At 40.9% G+C, this 22332-nt stretch overlaps 1 protein-coding gene across 1 annotated transcript in view; it reads left to right on the top strand.

Moving 5' to 3' along the window:
* The window catches only part of SPTY2D1 (SPT2 chromatin protein domain containing 1), a 44432-nt gene that overhangs the window by 3241 nt on the left and 18859 nt on the right, over window positions 1–22332 (top strand). Inside the window, exons 2-4 of the mRNA XM_042782791.1 lie at window positions 10889–11003; window positions 17002–18513; window positions 21355–21526. Of these exons, the coding sequence (XP_042638725.1) occupies window positions 10889–11003; window positions 17002–18513; window positions 21355–21526 (1799 nt within the window). The remainder of the gene's footprint in view (window positions 1–10888; window positions 11004–17001; window positions 18514–21354; window positions 21527–22332) is intronic.

Genomic DNA, 22332 nt, shown 5'->3' with positions numbered 1-22332 from the left:
GGAGGGGTCACTATGAGTCGGGGCCGACTCGACGGCACGTAACAACAACAACAACAACAGCTATGGCTACACTCCTCTCTGGTGCTATGGTTGTATGTGAGAAGAACTTAGGTTAGCCTTTTGTCTCTGGTTTCTGAAAATAGCCTTTGGAATTCTGAGCAGTTCTGTCTTTTGTTTCCTAAAACAGCCAGGCAACTTGTATAAATGGAGTAGGGGCTGCACAGACCCTACCTGGGATGCAAACCTCAGAAAGAGAGGGGGCATGATGCAATCAGTCTTACATAATCGATTCATGCATGTGCACAGAAGTGACAGTTAAGTATATACATTGAGGTCCTAGTGACTTACAAGGGACTCTTTTTTAGGGGAGCTCTTTTTTGGGGCCTTCCTGTGATATGTCCCTGTGCTGGGAACTCTTTCAGACCTTGCCTTACGCATTTCTTGTATCCTTTCTGGTTATAATAAATGGGTAACTATGAGTATAGTTAATAGTTTTTGTGAATTTTTTGAGCTGTTTTAGAAAATTAATGAAATCACAAGGAGCATTGAGACTCTGACTGCTTGGGGTGGCTGATTCAGAGGAGAGCTGTGCAGGCAGTCATAAGGACAGAGTCCTAATGTGAGGAGCCAGCTTGGGTAGCTTGGTGACAGAGACTGTATGGGCAGTTGATGAAGAGGGATAATTTTCTAGCTTGTGACCTACCTCCAGGGGGCTAGAGAGAGAGGGGATCAGCTGGTCTGAAGTGCAAAGCATTGTACAACTTCCTGAGCCTATGGCTGGTACCCAGTGAGCTGCCTGTGGGTGGCCAGGGATGTTCTAACCTGGCTCAGAGTGACCAGGATAAATGCTGACCTAATTGTGGGGTTAGAGTGAGAGAAGTGGCACGAAAGTGGCTGGCGAGGAAAAATGGAGATGTGGGAAGGTGAAGCCTGAGTTCACTTCCAGATAGCAACTGGGTTCATGCTGATTCTTTACTCAGTGATGAACTTGGGGCTTGCCCACCTTGCCTCTTTAACAGTACAGTTGACAGCACAGGTTTATTTCCCCCTTTCAGCCATGTGCTTCCTTCACCTTAAATTTGGATCTTATTAGACTTCAGTCTTCAGCATTCCTAGAGCAGGACTTTGTTCCAGGAAGGAAATCCAGTGACTGGCATCCATTAGACTAAAATCCAGGGGAGGCAAAAGTCTGTAACACCGGTGCAGCTGCGTCGGAGTCTTTGTAGGGCTTGATTTTTAAGAGAAATCTGTTGTATCACACCTGCAAAGCAACACTTTTAAGAGAAATAGCTGTCTTAAAATGTCTTAGTTACAACTAAAGTAGGATTACATCATACCTAGAAATGTTAGGTACACTACCATTTCCCAGTGGAGAACTAAATACAAAGTAACAGCTGATCAAGGTAATGTAACCAGTCATTGTCATTAAGCTCTCCCTATATTGTAAAGAAGGATCCTTGGTAGCGTAGTGCCTAAGGCACTTGACTGCTAACCAGAAGGCTGGGGTTTAAACCCACCAGCCACTCCTGAGAAGGGTTGGGTAATCTACTTCTGTTGTGATACTGCCTCGGAAACCCGAGGAGGGGTCTCTATGAGTCGGGTCCAACTCAACGGCACATAACAACAACAACAAATATTGAAAAGAAAAAGATATTTTTAGTAAACTTGCAGTCTGGAAATATGTGTTCACTAAATTTGTTATGTTTGACTCAGTAATCAAATGATTTTTCTCCCTAGGTTTCTCTAGCAAAAACAAAGTGGTTGTGTTGTTCTTTTGATATAGTAGAGCTTATAGTATGGATTCATGTAAGTATCGATTCACATAGCTTTAACTGGTGGTTTGTTGTGTGTGTGTTTCGGGGGGGAGGGATTGGTGGTTTAGTGGTAGAGTTCTTGCTTTCCATGTGGCAGACCTGACCTGGATTTCATTCTGGCCAGTCCACCTCAAGCGCAGACACCATTTGTCTATCATTGGAGGCTTATGTGTTGCTATGATGCAGAACAGGTTTTAGCAGAGCGTTTAGGCTAAGAAAAAAGGCCTGGCGATTTACTTCTGAAAATCAGCCAATGAAAATCCCATAGATCACAGCGGCTGATCCCTTTGTGTGGGATTGCCACAGCAGCCTTCATTAATGGTCAAACTGAAAATCATCGCAGACAAAATAATGTAGATGGGGTGGGACCCTTGAAGCAAAGGGTAGAAGAAGAGCCTTCATGAAGTGTCAGGTATATAAGAAATTTTGTGGCTGCAGCACTTGAAGATAATAACATAGGTAATAAAGGTGGAGTCCGGTACTGTAACTGGGAGGACAAATTCAGATGCCTTCAAGGGGCAGGTGGTGGTGTTCTGGGGTGCAATAGAGTGGGCTAGGACTCATTGCTGCCTTATGTATAACGGAATGAAACATTGCCTAGCCAGGTCTGTGCCATTTTCATGATTGTTGGGATGTTCATTGTTTTGGTTGCTGTGCCGATCCATCCCATTGAGGGTTTGCCTTGTTTTTGCTGACCCTCTGCTTTACCATCCTTGATGTTCTTTTCTAGCGATTGGTTTTTCCTGATGACGTGTCCAAAGTAAGCAAGCAGAAATCTTGGAATCCTCATTTCTAAGGAGCATTCTGGTTTTATTTATTATTCTGATTTGTTTGCGCTTCTGGGTGGATAATGTAAAATCTTAAAGTACAGTTGGTCCTCCATATTAGTGTGTTCTGTGGTTGCAGATTCCATTGAAAATAATGGAGAGAGGGGCATGCAGTGGCAATTAAGTGGTCAAAGCAATCCCTTAAAGACTAAGAGAGAGTGTAAAGTGCATTTACTTTGTATTAGATATTATAATCTAGGGATGATTTAAAAGATATGACAGGGTATGTATACTTTATGTGCAATTCTTACACTATTTTATGTAAGGTAATTGAGCATCCATGGATTTTGGTATCTGCTAGGGGTCCTCCTCAGAAGGAAGATTGAGCAATCTACTTCCATAGTCATACTGCCTCGGAAACCCAAGAAGGGGTCACTATGAGTTGGGTCCTACTCAATGGCACATAAGAACAACAACAACAGGGGTCCTGGAAAGAGCTTTGGTGGCATGTTGCCCAAGGCATTTGACTGCTAACCAGAAGCTTGGCGGTTCAAGCCCACCAGCCACTCTGCGGAAGGAAGACTGGGGAATCTACTTTACCGCCTTGGAAATCCAGTAGGGGTTGCTATGAATCAGAATTGACTTGATGGCAGTGAGTTTGATTTTTTCGTTTTGGGGGGTCCAGGAACCACTCCCCAGCAGACACAGAGGACTGACTGTGTCTAAATGTAAAATGATAGATACCAAGCTCCATGTACTGAACAGAAGCTTATCATTTATATAGTAATTATAGATCCTTTTAAAGAACTCGGTCGGAATCAACTCATTGGCAGTGGGTTTGGTTTCTTTGGTTTATGGTTTCTGCAGGCAGACTAGGTGAGTCTGGGGGTGGGGAAGGGTAAGATGGAAAGTTCAGTTATAGCTGGTTTTGAGGTGATGGCATTATCCAATAGGCAAGTGAAAATTAAGGAATGGTGCTTAAGATTGAGGTTAGAGCTGGAGATGAAAGTATTGGGCTTAATTTCGAATTGAGGCATAGTGTACACTTTTGGACCTGAGTCAGTAGATCTGGATTCTGTTATGTCTGACTCAGCTACAGACTGACACACAAGTCAGTAAAAACACAGTTGTCTTTTCTGTTTCTAAAACAGGTTGCACTGGAGACTTTCTGAAGTACCTACCTCTGATACTATTACATTCTATAGTCAGGTATATTTTTATATACCCACTTCTCACTTACCAACAAGGTTAGGTTCCAAAGACCAGGTTGTTATGCAAAAATAGAGGATGACCACATCAGATAACAAAATGGAAGATAAATACATCTTTACATAACTGTCAAACCACTGAGAATTATGGTCTAGCCAAGCTGACACATAACCTTAACTCTCATACCAAAACCAAACTTACTGCTGTCGAGTCGAACACGACTCATAGTGACCCCTCCTTGGGTTTCCGAGGCAGTATCACTACGGAAGTAGATTGTCCAGCCTTTCTTCTGATGAGTGGCTGGTGGGTTTGAACCACCTAGCCAGTGTTACTGTTACCTTGCTGAGGTTCATTACTGCCAGGTGTGTGTTAGTGCACAAAATAGTCTTTTTTTTTACTATGGTTGTCAATGTGAAATGTTGGATTACAAGGTTTATAAGTGAAGAGTAGATTTAAAGTAAATTTTACATTTAACCCTATAGCAATCTGGAATTGCATACTTTTGGGGTGTTTCATTATTTGTTCCCCCTCTTAGCTACCCAGCTCAGTAAATGTAATGCAAATGATTAGTTTTTTGATCCTGCATTCATTCCTGATTGTGATGTTTCAAAAAGGGTTTTAGAATTATGTGGTGATTATTAAAATTAAGAGTGTTCTTTTTTTTCCCCCCCTAAGAATATGTTCTTGAATATTCCCAATTCCTTGCAATAATAAATTTCTCATTTGTATAAAGCTACTAGGAACTTTCTATTTCCCACAATTACAATAGTGTGTTACCTTCTGAGTAGAGAACAGCATTCATGGGAGGGATTGATAATTGAGTCCAACATAACAAATTTGGTGAACACATATTTCCAGGCTGAAAACTCCTTATTAATCTGACCTTGACAATGTAGCTTCATTGCAGGGAGGAAATATATTTTAAAGTGGCTTGCATTTTTCTAGGTTGGCTTCAGACTTACACATCTTGCCAAAATCTCTTGACACTATATTTAAATGGCATACGCTTCACTGCTTGGATCATTCATTGGGGTCCAGCACAGTGACTGAATTGGCTTGCAGTGTGATAAAATGGATACGCTTAGGATAAAAGGAACTCATGTCCAGCTGGTTTCCATGAAGCTCAAACAATGAAGCAGCCTGGTGCCTTCAATCAGATTGAAAATTGATGTGTGCATCTTGATGTGCTGCTGATAGAGCTAAATGTGACCATCTGATGCAAGAGAAAAGTGCCAAATACTTCTCCTTATTAAATAGAATATAGTGTAATCCCAGCCTGAGGCTTTTTTTCCCCCCTCTTCAAACATACGGTTCTCTGCTGGGCTCCCCCTGCAGGGGTGGAGAGATTGCCTTATAAAATATTCTTTTAAAACACTCTTTTCATTACTAGGGTCTGATTGCAACTCCTTTTTGAAAGATCTAGCCAGCTCAGTGTTAAGAAGATCTATGGTTATATACCCAAAAGAAATTAAAACATACGTCCACACAAAAACTTGTACACAGATGTTCACAGCACTATTACTCATTATAGCAAAAGGTGGAAAGAACCCAATTGTTCACTGACTGATGAATGGATAAATAAAGTGAACAATGGAATATTATTCAGCCATAAAAAGAATGAAATACTGATACATGGTACAAGGGTGAACTTTCAAAATACTATGCTAAGTGAGAGAAACCAGTCACAAAAGGATAAATTGTATAGTTCTGTTTATATCAAAAGCCCAGAATAGGCAGATCTATAAAGTATATTAGTGGTTGCCTAGGGCTGGGAGGTAGGGAGGAAGAGGGAATGATTGCTAAATGGGTAGGGAATTTATTTTTGAGGTAAACTAAACTTAGATGTGGTAATGGTTGTTCTGTGAATATACTAGAAATCATTGAATGGTATACATTAATTAAATGGAATTTTATGGCATGTGTGTTATATCTTAATAAAGATGTGTGGGTTTTTTTTTTTGTTTGTTTTTTTGCTGTCTTTGCCCCAGATTAATAGGTTTTCATCTAAACTTTGCCTAAGAGAATGTTTTAACATACTCCAGGTACCTGTGCTTTTGAGTCCTTTTTAAGCTACAGAGAGTGTAGGAGACAATTAGTACTCAGTTCATGTCAGTAAGCAAGATTAAACGTCATCAGGGCAGTGCTGACTTTGCCCTTCTGCTTTTTTTTCCCTTTTTAATTATTATTATTGTTTCCTACCAGACTCATGCAGGTATACTTTTTGTAGATTTGTTAAATGTCTTCTGCATCACAGGGACAGGACAAAAAGTGCACAGATTGTTGGGTTAAATGTGAGGCCTGTTTATCCTTAAGGATTGTTGTTGTTGTTATGTGCTGTCAAGTCCGACCCAACTCATAGCGACCCTTTCTTGGGTTTCTGAGTTGGTATCTCTATGGAAGTAGGTTGTGCAACCTTCCTTCCAAGGAGTGACTGGTGGATTTGAACTGTCAGCCTTCTGGTTAGCAGTCAAGTGCCTTAGGCACTACGCTACCAAAGCTCCTTAAGGATTATGTTGTTGTTTGCCATCGAGTTGGCCCCGACTCATAGCAACCCCTCCTTGGGTTTCTGAGGCAGTATCACTACGGAAGTAGGAATGCCCAACCTTCCTTCCGAGGAGTGGCTGGTGGGTTTGAACCGCCAGCCTTCTAGTTAGCAGTCAAGTGCCTTAGCCACTATGCTACCAGAGCTCCTTATGTTTTTAAAAAAAAAACCACTAAAATTGAAATTGGCATGTGAATTTGATGGAGGCAAGTGTGTACCTTAAAACAAAGCTGAAAGTTGTCTTTGGAATTCTTTTCTGACCACTTCCCCCCTTCTTTTTCTGCCTTTCCTGTAGCTACATTCCCTAAGTCAGTGTTTCTTAAAGCACAGTTCATAAACCCTGGATATACTTGGCTATATGTGATTTTAGATGATATACAAATACTTTATTTCAGTAGTTACATATTTTAATATGAATTGGAAAAATATAACTAGACTTTTCAGCCAGTGATTTCATGGATGTTATTGTTTAAGATAAAACTGTGGTAATCATAGTGTTAGGTCTATTTTTTTGAAAATTAGTAAATAGCACAGATGGTACACTAAAAAGACAAATCATAAATGTGGAATGTGAATGGCTGAAAGCTTAGTAACACTTTATTAAACTATAGCCCAGTAACACTGTTGTTTTCCCTTTTGGTTATATCTTCAATCATAAGTAGCTTTTCTGCTGTTGTTGTTATGTGCCATCTAGTTGGACCCGACTCATAGTGACCCCTCCTTGGGTTTCCAAGGCAGTATCACTACAGAAGTAGATTGCCCAGCCAGCCTTCTGAGGAGTGGCTGGTGGGTTTTAACCTTAGGCACTATGCTACCAGAGCTCCTAGCTTTCCTGCTTGTTGTTGTTGTTATGTGCCGTCGAGTCAGCCCTGACTCATAGCGACCCCTCCTTGGGTTTCCGAGGCAGTATCACTACGGAAGTAGGATTGCCCAACCTTCCTTCCGAGGAGTGGCTGGCGGGTTTGAACCGCCAGCCTTCTGGTGAGCAGGCAAGTGTCTTAGCCACTATGCTACCAGAGCTCCCAGCTAATTACCTACCTCTTGGAGTCCCAGAGTAGGCCAAAAGGTGTTTGTCCTGAAGTCAGGTTAGATAGTATTCAGTGCTGTGTTATCTAGACAGTGAACCAATCTTGTGTTAAATAATTAACAGTAACATGTATATTGGCACTTTTCTGGAGGAAGCCTTCTATATGAGGTATGTAGTTGGCAGAGAGAAGAAGATGTTAAGTCCCGGCCACAGAAATACACCCTTTCTTTTCCTCCAAATCTACTAGGTAGGAGCATGTGTGGAGTGTGTGCCTCTTACGAGTCTACATAGCTATTATGAGTCAAATTCATGGTGGCCCTTCCACAATGAAAATGTGAGTTGCTTGTGGGTGAAGTCTGTGTCTGGGGTTCTTTTCTTATAAAACAAGACAATATTCTGTATCTAGTTAGGAAAACATTGCTGCTTCTCTTTCCCTCTCCTCTTTTGTCCTTTCAAATATTGGGCCCCTGTCCACTATGAAAAGAGTATACAATTACGTTTACAAAGATGTAGACTAAATAAAGGATCTCATTGTGACCCAGAAGCCTAGGTGACTGAAAGAGAATCTGGATGCTGTCTTCTGGAATTTCTTCCTGTCAGGGATGTATCTGACTCAACTTTGCTATTATGCAGGATTTTCAGGTTGGATTAGTCGGTTTCCTTGGCAAGCTGCTTCCTAGGTAGACTAACTTAGCTGGAACTTCCAGGCTGTTTCAAGATGCTTTGTATTTGAAGCCTGAGTCCTTTGGCGTTCCTCCAGGAATTTTATACACATTTTGGGAATCACTTTTTTGGTTCTTAAGGAGCTCATTTTGTTCTCAGAGGTGTTTCTTTTTTAACTAGCACAGCAGCAGGTCACTGTAAGAATGGCATCAGCCTAATCAAAAACCCAACCCAACCCACTGCTGTTCAGTTGATTCCGATTCATAATGATCCTATAGGACAGGGTAGAACTTCCCCATAGGGTTTTTAGGACTGTACATTTTTATGGAAGCAGGCTATCTCATCTTCCTCCCACAGAGCAGCTGGTAGGTGCAAACCACCAATCATTTGGTTGGCAGCTGAGTCCTGTAACCATCGTGTCACCAGGGCTCCTTAGCATCACTCAGCAAGATGGGGGGGGCATTTTATAAATTTTATGACCTGTCCTGTAAATTTAATATGGAATTGTCAGAGAGGTAAATCACCCTGGTCCTGAGTTCCTAGTTCTGTATATATCATACTTCTCTAATGATAAGACAATTATAAAATGAAAATATATTTCCTTTTGTAGTTAAAGTTAACATTATCCTAGCTTTGGTCATTCCCAGTACAGTTACCTAAAAAATGAAATACCATCTTTGCCAGGATAATGTTAGTGCTTTTGGGATGTTATAGAAGCTTGTTTTTTAAAAGAGAGTTTGTGTGGCAAATTAATACTTAATCTAGATAAGAGCTATAGTTAAAGTTTACAGAAAATGCTGATTTAGATGGTAATCCTTCCTTTGAAATGCTTTTTAGCTTTGGCTTGCCTCTTGTCTTTTGCCTATGGTAAAGTTAAGTCTGGGAACTCTAGTGGAATAGTGCCTGAGGCATCTGGCTGCTAACCAGAAGGCTGGCGGTTCAAACCCACCAGCTACTCCTTGGAAGGAAGATTGGGCAATCTACTTCCATAGTGATACCGCCTCAGAAACCCAAGGAGGGGTTTCTATGAGTTGGATTCAACTCCTCGGCAGTGAGAAAGTCAAGTGTTGATGTTTCCACATTCTAAGCAAAAGAATTTATGAAGGTAAGAGTCCCTACTAGAAAATCATCTGGATTAGAGAAGTCAGGGGAGAAAATGGATGTGAGGAGTAGCTTATTCTGTTTGAAAAATTTAACTGTTAAATGCTTAGTTCTGTGGGGTCAGAGGAAGGCTGATTTTTAATCAGGGTTTTAAAGCATGTTCTACTTAGATAATTCTTTCTGTTCTGTATATTTTTTTGAAACTGCCACAATCTGTTATTACCAAATTCATTCAGAGTTAAAGCTTTAACCCAGTTAACAGCAAAATAGTGTCTCTTAAGATCAAAGATGGAGGTGTAGGCCTAATAAAGATGGTCTCTTAAGCAAAGGAGATATAAATTCTTTAGGGTTGCAGGAAAATATACCCTAAACTTATTTCAGTCCATAAAAAATAATGTTTGACTGTCTATGCTGCCTGTTTTTTAAAAAATCCAGTTTGGCATTAATTCAGAAGAAAAGTATTTCCCTCATAAAGAAAAATCTTTTTCTCTTCTTCCTTATTTCCAACTTCTAAGAAACACTCAAAAGAGTAACCCCAGCTCACTTCCCCTAGCCTGTGCCCATCTGATAAGGCTCACACCAATGATCATTCCTTAGGAATTTTCACTTCTCTTATAATCAGGAAAACCCATTGCCACTTAGTTGATTCTGACTCAGAGACACTATAGGACAGAGTAGAACTGCCCCATTTGGTTTTCTAGGCTGTAATCTTGATGGGAGCAGAACTCGAGGTCTTTTTCCTGCAGAGCCCCTGGGTGAGTTTGAAATACTAACCTTTCAGTTAGCAGCCAAGTGCTTTACCCACTGTACCACCAGTACTTCTTAAGTCAAGCAATTGGTCTTAATTATTGGACCAATTGAGGGCCAAATTTCCTGAAACTTGCCAATATCCTCTGTTTTCTATAAGGAGATCATCAGGGTTTGTGTCTCTGCCAGGCTTGGTACAAGGAGGCCTTCTTAAATAAAAATGCCCAACACCTTATAACCTAAAAGTAACCTACCAGTTCAAAATAATAAGTAGCAGCAAGCACCAACCTATTGGCTATACACAAAGGTGCATGTCTCTTCCCTTTAACCATAAAGGTAAAGGATGCAAAATCAAAACCAAACTCACTGTCATCAGGTCGGGTCTGACTCAGCAACCCCTCCTTGGGTTTCTGAGGAGGTATCTCTAGGGATGTAGATTGCCCAGTCTTCCTTCTGAGGAGTGGCTGGTGGGTTTGAGCTGCCAGCTTTCTGGTTAGCAGTCAGATGCTTTAGGCATTATGCCAGCAGAGCACCCAAAGGATGCAAGGAGAGGTGAAAAGAGGACTTCACCTCATCTGTCTTCAGAGAAAATTGAAAATTTTCAGCCAAAGCCACATTGCAAAGAAAGGTCCAAGGCTGGAAGGATACTCTTTGCTCTGTTCTGGCTGGAAAAAGCTGCTTTTCCTAGGCAGCCTGTCCACTGTGTTCTAAATGGTTATCTTTTAGTCACCTAGTTTAGGTGCCCTGTTGGAAAGTAGCCTGAGAACAGTATCTCTTTGAATTGCTCATTTATGTATAATTTGAGATGTTACAGAGAAACCCTGCACCTAAAAATAGCTATGCTGATCATATTTAGCCTGAAATTTTATAGATAAGCTTTAAGGTGGGTTATATGATCTCTTAATTATTCAGAATTGGTTTTTCAGTCTTTACTGTTAGGTACAGAGCCTTATACCTAATAGACTAAATATTTGTAAAATTTAATTGCTTATAACTTTTATTCTTTTTTTTTTTAAAGAAAAGGTACAGTTTGGCAGTGGGACCTCCCAAAAAAGATCCAAAAGTTAAGAGTGTCCAATCAGCAGCAGTACAAGCTTTTCTCAGAAGGAAAGAAGAGGAACTCAGGCGAAAAAGTACGTCTCTGTATCCTTATTCTCAATATTAAAGTCTTCTACCTTCACAACTAAAAAAAAAAAAAAACCCTACCACCAAACCTTTTGCCATTGAGTCAATTTCAGCTCATAGTGACCCTATAAGACAGAGTAGGACCTGCTCCATAGAGTTTCCAAAACTGTAAATCCTTACTGGAGCAGTGTCACACTTAATCACTATGCCACCAGGGTTCCTCCTTCATAACTAGATTGTACTTAGTCAGTGGATCTTTGTAAACACATAACAAGCTAACAGATTTGTTTTAGATCTGTGGCTTTGTATGTGTTTTTATGTTGATCATTTGTATGGAAGTTATCTTTTATTCCCCTTTAAATTAAAAGCTTCTGGGAACAGTGACTGTATCTTCGAATTGGCCATCATAGGTCCCTAATAAAAACTCTATTTTACCCTGGTTTTGGATCTTCTTCTACCTGTTTTTCATTTCGATTTTTAAAGTTATTGTTATTAAGAGTAATATCTTAGATGTTAAATAGAGATAATTTATGAAAACCATTAAGCCCAAGAGGTATTTTTACATCATACAAATGACAAGGAAACATTTAATAAGTTTAAGTATTTATTGATTCATAATGACTAATAACTGCTGAGTGTGGATACTAATATTCCTTTAACTTTATTTGTTTGGTATAAACAATTTTCTCTATTTAAAGCTGAAAACCAAGTCTTCCACTTGCTTAGTCATACAGATAAGCCCGTATGTGACCCCACTTATGTAAAGATGACTCAATTGATACTTGTTAGATGACTCAATTGATACTTGTTAAATGACTTCCTTATTTGATTCTTAGATGTCTTCATTTCTTCCATTTCCTTTAGCAACTCTGTTCAAGAGCAGGTTTCAGAGTCTCTTGTGACATCCATTTTGGTCTTTTCTTCCTTTCCTGTCTTTTTAAAGACTTTTTGCTTTCTTCATGGATGATATTCTTGATGTCATCCCGTAATTTGTCTCATTTTCAGTCACTGATATTCAGTACATCAGATCTGTTCTTTAGATGGTCTCTAAATTCAGGTAGGATATAATCAAGGTCATATGTTGGCTCTTGTGGACATGTTTTAATTGTCTTCAGCTTCAACTTGAATTTGCATATGAGCAGTTGGTGGTCTGTTCTATAGTCAGCTCCTGGACTTATTTTGGCTAAAGGTATTGAGCTTCTCCAGTGCCTTTTGGCACAGATGAAGTCAATCTGATTCCTGCGTCTTCCAACTGGTAAAGTCCACATGTATAGATGTATGTTGTTGAAAAAAAAAATTTGCAATGAATAAGTCGTTGGTCTTGCAGAATTCTGTCATGCTATCTCCCACGTCATTTCTATCACCAAGGCCATATTTTCCAACTACCGGTAGTTCTTTGTTTCCAGATTTCACATGCCAGTCACCAGTAATAATCAACACATCTTGATTGCATGCTTAGTCAATTTCAGACTGCTGAAGTTGATAAAAATCTTCAGTTTTCTCATCTTTGGCTTTGGTGGTTGGTGCGTAAATTTGAATAGTAGTAATATTAACTGGTCTTTCTTGTAACTGTACGGATATTATCCTGTAACTGACACCATTGTACTTCAGGATAGATCTTAAAACATCCTTTGTGACAATGACTGTCATGCTGTTTCTCTTCAGTATGTCATTCCCAGCATAGTAGATCAATATGGTTGTCTGATTCAGAATGACCAGAACCAGTCCATTTCAGCTCACTAATGCCTGAGATATCAATCTTTATGTGTTCCATTTCATTTTTGACAACTTCTTATTTTCCTAGATTCATACTTGTACATTCCATGTTCCGGTTATAAATGGATGTTTGCAGCTGTTTCTTCTCATTTTGAGTCATGCTCTGGTAGCATAGTGCCTAAGGCACTTGACTGCTAACCAGAAGGCTGGCGGTTCAAACCCACCAGCCACTCCTCGGAAGGAAGGTTGGGCATTCCTACTTCCGTAGTGATACTGCCTCGGAAACCCAAGGAGGGGTCGCTATGAGTCGGGACCGACTCAATGGCAAATAACAACAACAACAACAACACCTCAGCAAATGGAGGTCCTGAGAGCTTTATCCACGTCATTAAGGTCACCTCTACTTTGAGTTGGCAGCTCTTTCCCAGTCATATTTTGAGTGCTTTCCAAACTGAGGGGCTCATCTTCCAGCACTATATCAGACAGTGTTTCAGGGATATTTATAAAGTTTTCCAGTAATATATCAGACAGTATTTCACTGCTATTCATAAGGTTTTCACTAGCCAGTTCTTTGAGAAGTGCATGGCCCCTTCCTTCTTCCAAGTCTGTCTTACTCTAGAAGCTCTGCTGAAAGCGAATGGAAATGAAAATAACAAGCAGATGGGAGAAATGACAAGATAAAAGAGCTGAACAGAAGGTTTTAAAGAGCAGCTCGAGAAGACAGAAGTCAGTTATTATAATGAAATGTGCAGAGACCTGGAGTCAGAAAACCAAAAGGAAAGAACATGCTTGGCATTTCTTACGGTGAAAGAATTGGGAAAAAAAAATTTGTTCAAGCCTCGAGTTGTGGTATTGAAAGATTCTGTGGGCAAAATATTGACTGGTGAAGGAAACAACAAAAGAAAATAGAAGGAATACACAGAATCACTGTACCACAAAGAATTAGTCGACGTTCATCCTTTTAATGAGGTAACATATGATCAAGAACCGGTGATACTAAAGAAGTCAAAGCTACACTGAAGGAATTGGCAAAAAACAAGACTCCAGGAATTGACAGAATACCCATTGAGATGTTTCAACAAATGGATGCCACGCTGGAGGCACTTGTCTATGCCAAGAAATTTGGAAGACAGCTACCTGGCCAACTGACTGGAAGAGATCCATATTTATACCCATTCAAAAGAAAGGTGACCCCACAGAATGTGGAAATTATCAAACAATGTCATTAATATCTAATGCAAGTAGAATCTTGCTGAGGATAATTCAGAAATGGTTGAAGCAGTATAATGACAGAGAATTACTGGCAATGCAAGCTGGATTCAGAAGAGAATGCAGAATGAAGGGTATCACTGCTGATGTGAGGTGGATCTTTGCTGAAAGCAAAGAATACCAGAAAGATGTTTACTTAGGTTTTATTGACTATGCAGAGGTATCCAACTGTGTGGATGATAACAAATTATGGAGAACATTGAGAAGAATGAGAATTCCAGAACACTTAATTGTGTTCATGAGGAACCTGTACATAGAGCAAGAGGCTGTTGTTTGAACAGAGCAAGGGAATACTCTATGATTTAAAATGAGGAAGGGAGTGCATCAGGCTTGTATCCTTTACCATACTTACTCAGTCTGTTTGCCAAGCAAATAATCTGAGCTGGACTACATGGAAGCTGTGGTAATGTAGTGCCTAAGGCATTTGACTGCTAACCAGAAGGCTGGTGGTTCAAATCCATCAGCTACTCCTTGGAAGAAAGACTGGGCAATCTACTTCTGTAAAGATACCACCTCGGAACCGCAAGGAGGGGTCGCTATGAGTCAGAATTGACTGGACGGCAGTGAGTTTGGTTTTGGTTGGACTACGTGAAGAAGAATGCGGCATCAGGATTGGAGGAAAAATCATTAACAACCTGTGATATGCAGACAACACAACCTGGCTTGCCAAAAGTGAAGATGGCTTGAAGCACTTAACAATTAATTAATTATTAATTAATAATGATTAATGACTACAGGCTGCAGTATGCCTTACACTTTACAAAAAGAAAACAACTAGACCCCACAACCGGACCAATAAACAACATTACAGTAAATGGAGAAAAGACTGAAGTTGCCAAAGACTTCATATTACTTGGTTCCACAATCAACACTAATGGAGGCAGCAGTCAGAAAAATCAGACGACGTATTGCCCTGGGCAAATCTGCTGCAAAAGACCTCCTTAAAGTGTTGAAGAGCAAAGGTGTCTCTTTGAAGACTAAGGTGTGCCTCTCCAAGCCTCCGTGTTTTCATCATCTCATATGCGTGTGAAAGCTGGATAGTGAATAAGGAAGACCGAAAAAGAGTTAATGCTTTTGAGTTGTGGCGTTGGTGAATAATACTGAAAGTACCATGGACTGCCAGAAGAACTAACAAATCTGGCCTGGAAGAAGTGCAGCCAGAATGCTCCTTGGAAATGAGAATGGCCAGACTTCATCTCACCCGCTTTGGTCATGTTGTCAGAAAGGACCATTACCTGGAGAAGGATATCATGCTTGATAAAGTGGTGGGTCAACAAAAAAGAGGAGGGCCCTGAAGGAGATGAATTGACACAGTGACTGCAGCAATGGGCTCAGGTATAGAAAGGATTGTGGGGCTGACACAGAACTGGGCAATGTTTCATTCTGTTTTATGTAGTCACTATGGGTTGGAGCCAAATTAATTGCACAGTGTATCATCATTCTTGTTCGTTCTCGTCTAGTTGTACTATTTCCAGTAATGTAGTTTCCCTGCCCATTTACCTTCTCATCTTTGTTTTAATTTTTGATGACTTGGTCTTATACAGTGGTTTTACAAGTGTATGTATATGTTCTGTAAGAACTCCCAGGGGTATAGTAGAGCTGACAAGGTACAAGGTTGTAGTCATTTCTTGGTCACAGCCAGCTACCTAGAGGGACCGAGTAGTTGAACCTGTGGGCTCAGGACCATAGTCACAGGCAACATCAAGCTCAATTGGCATAACATACTACACAAAACATTGTTTACCTCCTGCTTTGGCGAGTAGCAACTGGGATCTTAAAAGCTTGCAAGCAGCCATCTAGATGCAATGATGGGTCTCTCCTTATCCAGAGCAAAGAAGAATGAAGAAAACCAAAGATTCATGGAAACAGTTAGTCCTCGCAACTGGTACACCATGTGATCCTCAGCCTATACGACTATGAGACCAGAAGAACTAGATGGTGCCCAGCTACCACTGTCAGCCACTCAGAGAGGGATCTATGTAGGAGATCCTGGATAGAGAGGGAGAACAATGTGGAATAAAACTCAAAATCATTTGGGGGGAAAAAAAAAGGAGACCAGGTTTGCTGGTCTTATAGAGCCTGGTGGAACCACTGAGACTATGGCCCATAGGCCCTTCAGGTCTGGAATTGAACCCACACCTGTGGCTTCCAGCCAAACAAAAGGCAGGCATATGAGTTGAACATGTACCTGAGGTAGATCCAGTCCTTGGAGAGAACAGTCATGGGAGAAAGAAGGGCTGCTTATGCACAGGGAGACAGCTCAGGGGGCAGGAGTGCATGGAGGGATGGACACAGGGAAGAGGTAACTATGGGGGGGGAAGTGGGAGGGGAGCTGTTGCATTGGGGTAAACTATCAGTGGCATGAGACAAAGTGTATGTGAACTGCTGTATGGAAAGTGAATTTGCTCTGTAAAGTTTCACCCAAATCACAATTAAAAAAAAAAAAAAATTAAGATAGAAAACTTGCTTACCTGAAAAAAAAAATTTGAGTTTTGAGTCTTTGGTTTCCTTCTTTCTCTTTTGTTGTAAATGAGTAGAAATGAGTTGTTGTATCTTAGATAGCTCCTCGCAAAATTTTAAGACCCTAGACACTACTCACCACGTGGTGATGAAGAACATATATTTTATAAACTATATTATGCCAGTTAACTGAGTTGTCCCACAAGACTATGGTCCGAAGCCTTCAAACCCAGAAAATCCATCTCACGTTTAGCAACTCATGTTTAGTTATAAGGAGTACCCGTAACTTTGTCCCCTATGGATTTCATTATATATGTGGATATACTTGCATGCACATACATATCTGTATACACATGTCTATAGTTTCATCTATTTTTGCACACATATGTACCAACATATTCATACCCACACACATATATGCCTGGATACATGTTTGTGTAACCACACACTTTTTGGTTGGTATTGGTGGTGGTGCAGAATTAAATTTCTCATATCCTTTGTCAGCATACTGCTGTCCTGAGACTATGAAATAATAACATGTTCTTCTTTTGTCCCTTTTAGCCTTAGAGGAAAAAAAGAGAAAAGAAGATCTAGTAAAAAAGCGAATTGAGCTAAAACATGACAAGAAAGCTAGAGCCATGGCCAAGAGGACAAAGGATAATTTCCATGGTTACAATGGAATTCCTGTGGAGGAAAAGTCAAAGAAGAGGCAGGCAGTGGAAAGCCACACAAGCCAGGGAGCAGTCCAAGAGTATGAGATGGAAGAAGAGGACGAATTCTTAGAATACAATCAAGCAGAATCAGAGCAGGAGTATGAAGAAGAGCAAGAACCTCCCAAAGTTGAAAGCAAGCCAAAGGTCCCCCTTAAAAGTGCCCCACCCCCTATGAACTTCACTGATCTGCTCAGGCTGGCTGAGAAAAAGCAGTACGAACCAGTGGAGATCAAGGTAGTAAAGAAAACAGAAGAGCGGCCTATGACTGCTGAAGAACTTAGGGAGCGAGAATTTCTTGAACGAAAGCATAGGAAAAAGAAACTAGAGACAGATGCAAGACTACCTCCGAGTGTGTCCAAAAAGGTGCCCTTTCAGAAAGAAGGGTTGGGCATAAAACTTAGCAAAGGTTCTGGGGACAAGATTCCTTCTTCTAAGGGAACTTCCCTTCCTCATGCTGAGAAGAAATCCAGACCCAGCACAGCCAATGACAAGCCCTTAAGTTTGTCATCATCTAAATCCATGTCAGGAGAGAGGACCAAGACAGGATCTGGCAACTGCTCACAACCATCACTTCGTGAGGGCCATGACAGACCTGTTTTCAATGGGGCAGGTAAGCCCCATTCCAGCACGTATTCACCAAGTGTCCCAAAGACTTTTGTCAGCGGGACTCAGAAATCTGCCACTGAGCACAAAGCCAAAAAACCTCTTCCTTCTCATCCTGGCCATTCCAGGCCTGGGCCCACAGTCACTGTGAACAACAAGGTAAAGAGTCCAGGTGTCAGGCAGCCAGGCAGCAGTTCTAGTTTCATCCCTGGGCAGCCCAGCACAGGAACTGCTCGACCCACAGCTACTACTGCCCCTGTACCCAAGCGCCAGAATGGCAGTTCCAGCTCAGGACCTGAGCGATCAGTCAGTGGGACCAAGAGGCCAGCGTGTGACTCAAATCCCTCTAGTCGGACTGTCAGTGGTGCAAGTGGCCCTGGACGACCTGCAAGCAACTCAGGTGGCCCTGGGCGGCCCATTAGTGGCCCAGGTGGTTCTGGGAGACATATGAGCAGCTCTGGGGGCCCTGGGAGACCCCTGAGCACTCCACATGATCTTCGGCGACCAGTGAGTGGTTCAGGCCCCCCTGGACGTGGTCCTGGGCGATCAGCAGTTGGCTCAATTTCAGGTGGACAGACTGTCAGTAGACCAGTAAGCAGCTTGGGACCTAGGCAAACAGTTAGTAGCTCAGGTCTCCCCATAAAGCCCAAGTGCACTGTTGTTTCAGAAACAATTTCTTCCAAGAATATCATTAGCCGATCCAGCAATGGACAGATGAATGGAATGAAATCTCTATCTGGCTACAGATCTGCCCAAGGTAAACTTGCCTCTCAGCTAAAAGTATGTTTGTCACTAAGAATTTGGAAAAAGTACTTTGCTTTATATGACCGGTGTCCCTGTGAACCTTTCCATGTGTCTTTTAGAGTACTTTAGTACTGATAGAATCCTAATGTTTTGTCTGCTCTGTGATGTGAGTTCCTTCAGTTACCATGGCTTGGAAAAGTCTTCAGGAGGAGACTTATCTGGCTTTCTGTGTTTGCCCCTGCAATGTCCCCAAGTGCAATAAACTGAGCTGTGTGATTTGGGAGACACAATGAGTGCACACACAGTATCTTAGTTATCTGGTGCTGCTATAACAGAAATGCCAGACATGTGGCTTTAACAAACAAATTTATTTTCTCACGGTTTTGGAAGCTGGAAGTCAGAATTCAGGATACTGGCTCTAGAGGAAGGCTTTCTCTGTCAGCTCTGGAGAAAGGTCCTTGTTCCTTCAGCTTCTGCTTCCTGATGCCTTAGAGATCTCCATGTATCTTGGCATCTATCTTACTCCATCTCTGCTTTTTAAAATTCCTTTTATATATTGTAAGACATTAACTCAAAGCATACCCTATGCTAATCCTGTCTTGTTAACATAACAAAGGTAACCCATTCCCAAATGGCATTATAACCACAGGCATGTTGTTGTTATGTGTCATGGAGTTGGACCCGACTGGTAGTGACCCCTCCTTGGGTTTCCGAGGCAGTATCACTATGGAAATAGATTGCCCCATCTTCCTTCTGAGGATTAGCTGCTGGGTTTGAACCACCAGCCTTCTGGTTAGCAGTCAAGTGCCTTAGCCACTATGCTACCAGAGCTCCCCACACAGGCATAGACGTTAGGATTTACAACACATTTTTTGGGACAAAACTCAGTCCATAGCACATGGCTGCACATGTCTTATGTAGCTCAAAGGATGACTTCTTGTTTTAGCTTTTACATGAGGCTGAGATGAGCTCTGGTGGCATAGTGCCTAAGGCATTTGACAGCTAACCAGAAGGCTGGCCGTTCAAACCTACCAGCCACTCCTCAGAAGAAGGATTGGGCAATCTACTTCAGTAGTGATACCACCTCAGAAACCCAAGGAGGGGTTGTTATGAGTCAGATCTGACTCCATGGCAGTGAGTTTGGTTTTTTATGAGGCTGAGAGAAGCCTGTGAATACAAATGTGAACATGAGGCTTAAAAAGCACACACTATGCGCCAAGAACACTTAGATAGTTCTTGTGTTCCTTATAGTCTCATAGTGGGCAACATCAAGGTGCTAGCTACTAGTCCTTTAGGAATCTATACTGTCTAAGGTAAGGGATCATTAGTGGAACTTGCTAGATCATAGTTGTGTTATGCTAGTAGGCTTTTGTTGAAGCACTTGAAGAATATAAAAAGAAACTAGAGATGAGGGTCCTTGCTTTAAATAATCCTAATTCAACTAGCAGTTATTTTCAAGCAGGAGCAATTCGGCCATGTCTGGAGACATTTTTCATAGTTGTGGGGCATGGGATCCTATTGGCATTTAATGGGTAGAGGGTAGGGGTCTATTTATGTCCTACCATGCATAGGATATCCCCTGCACAACAAAGAATTATCTGGCCCAAAATGTCAGTAGTGTCAAGGTTGAAAAACCCTGAGCTAGGGAGATAAGTCATGCATATTAAAAACAACTATGGTAGAACAAAAGGAGTATCTGTAATCAAGGACTAGAAAGTAATTGTTTCTAGATGCTAGTCTATTGATGGAAGATGGGGCAATCTACTTCCATAGTGATACTGCCTCGGAAACCCAAGGATGGGTTGCTACGTCCGACCGACGGCACATAACAACAACAGTCTATTGATCAGTGCCTGTCTTTAGCAAACTTTTTCCTGGCCTTTTGACAAAATGGTAATTCTGAGAATCTTTCGTACTTTTGGTCTTTAAAATTTTTTTAATGTAATTGTGGTGATAGTAGATGTAGGTTGCTACTTTGGAAATTTTTTTGTTCTTTCAGATCGGGAAGTATGGGAATTACTAAGCTAGAAAATGTAATGGACATTTCTAATAAACCCTGAGACAAACATAATCTGCTTTTTCATGAATACAGGCAGTCTTCGCTAAAGAACGTCCAACTTAAGGACAACTTCTATTTGCTTTTTCATGTTAAGTAAATTTGCCCTCACTTTGAAACATTTGCCCAAACCCCTACAGCAACACATTCTTGATCACAGTCACCTTCACTTGCTGCATGTGCAGCTTTCAAGTCATTGAAAAGGCTTTTGAGTCTTCACTTTGACTAACCCAAAACCAAACCCACTGTCATCAAGTTAATTCCAACTTATAGCGACCCTTTAAGACAGTAGAACTGCCCCATAGGGTTTTCAAGACTATCCATCTTTTATGGAGGCAGACTGCCTCATCCTTCAACTGTGGAGGAGCTGGTGGGTTAGAACTGCCAACCTTTTGGTTAGCACCTGACTGCCTTAACCAATGCCACCAGAGCACCACCTTGCACTAAAATAGGACCATATCCATCTGTTCCAACTTACCTACAAATTGATGTGGGAACTAATCTGCTGCTTACCTGGGGACTGCCTGTACCATGAAGCAGCAGAGATGATGAGAGCCAACCTGCTGGTTCTGGTTTTTAAAGAATACTGTCTTACTAAGTTCTCAAAATCTCACTTTACATAGAATAGAACTCTGTTGAGACTGCTAAATTTAGTCTCCTATAAAAGAGATTATGTTTTAATTCTAATTTTTTTAAAAATTAATAAAATTTATAATTGTAAGACCTTATAAAATTGTAATATTTCATCATAAGGAGAACACAAAAAGCTCTTACAAATAATGGCTTTTCTGTTCTTAGGTCCTCAAAGGCTTCCCTTTTCCTCTGGTTACAAAAGGCAGCGAGAATATGACGAGGAAGATGATGATGATGAATATGACTCTGAAATGGAAGGTTTCATTGAAGATGAAGGAGAACCTCAGGAAGAAATATCGAAGCACATTCGAGAAATTTTTGGCTATGATCGAAAAAAGTAAGGCTAAAGAAAATGTGGATAAATGTGATATACTTTTTATTTTGAATAATTTATGTTATGGGGGAAAGTAAACATTACTAGTATAGGCGTTGAATAAAATTTAGAATTAGGAACCCCTAGAGGATGTTTAAGGAGCTTTGGTGACATAGTGAGTAAGGTGTCTGGCTGCTAACCAGAAGGTCAGCAGTTCAGACCCACTAGCTGCTCCGCAGGAGGAAGATGGACAGTCTACTTCTGTAAAGATTTACAGCTTTGGAAACCCAGTGGGGGTTGCTATGAATTGGAATTGACTCAATGACAGTGGGTTAGAGGTTGTTACTTTAAATAGAGTTACTCTTTGGCACTTAATACTAGAAAATTAGTTCAAAATTACTTGGTTATTTCTATGAGGACCAAAAAATACCCTCTTTTTAATTTAATTGCTGTCCTTATAAAATGTGTGTTTTAAATGTATATTTAATGAGTAAAGCAGCTTACTATAATAAAAATTCCTTTTGAAGTCTGATGGCCATCTACTTGTTGAAAGCTGATCTGCCTTGACACCTGCTTTTCTTTACTTTTTTTTAATTTTTATTGTGATTTGGGTGAAGATTTACAGAGCAAATTCACTTTCCATACAGCAGTTCACATATACTTTGTCTCATGTGATTGACCACAGCTTACCACAGTGCAACAGCTCCATCCCTCCATGCACTCCTGCCCCCTTGAGCTGTCTCCCTGTGCATAAGCAGCCCTTCTTTCTCCCATGATTGTTCTCTCCAAGGCGAGTATCTACTTGAGGTAAATGTTCAACTCATATGCCT

Source organism: Orycteropus afer, unplaced genomic scaffold (genome assembly GCF_000298275.1).
Source record: "Orycteropus afer afer isolate SDZICR_OR568_19922 unplaced genomic scaffold, OryAfe1.0 scaffold00014, whole genome shotgun sequence".
NCBI classification, from domain to species: domain Eukaryota; kingdom Metazoa; phylum Chordata; class Mammalia; order Tubulidentata; family Orycteropodidae; genus Orycteropus; species Orycteropus afer.
The sequence above is the reverse complement of the archived record's forward strand: the minus strand, read 5'-3'. Positions and strand labels throughout refer to the sequence as shown.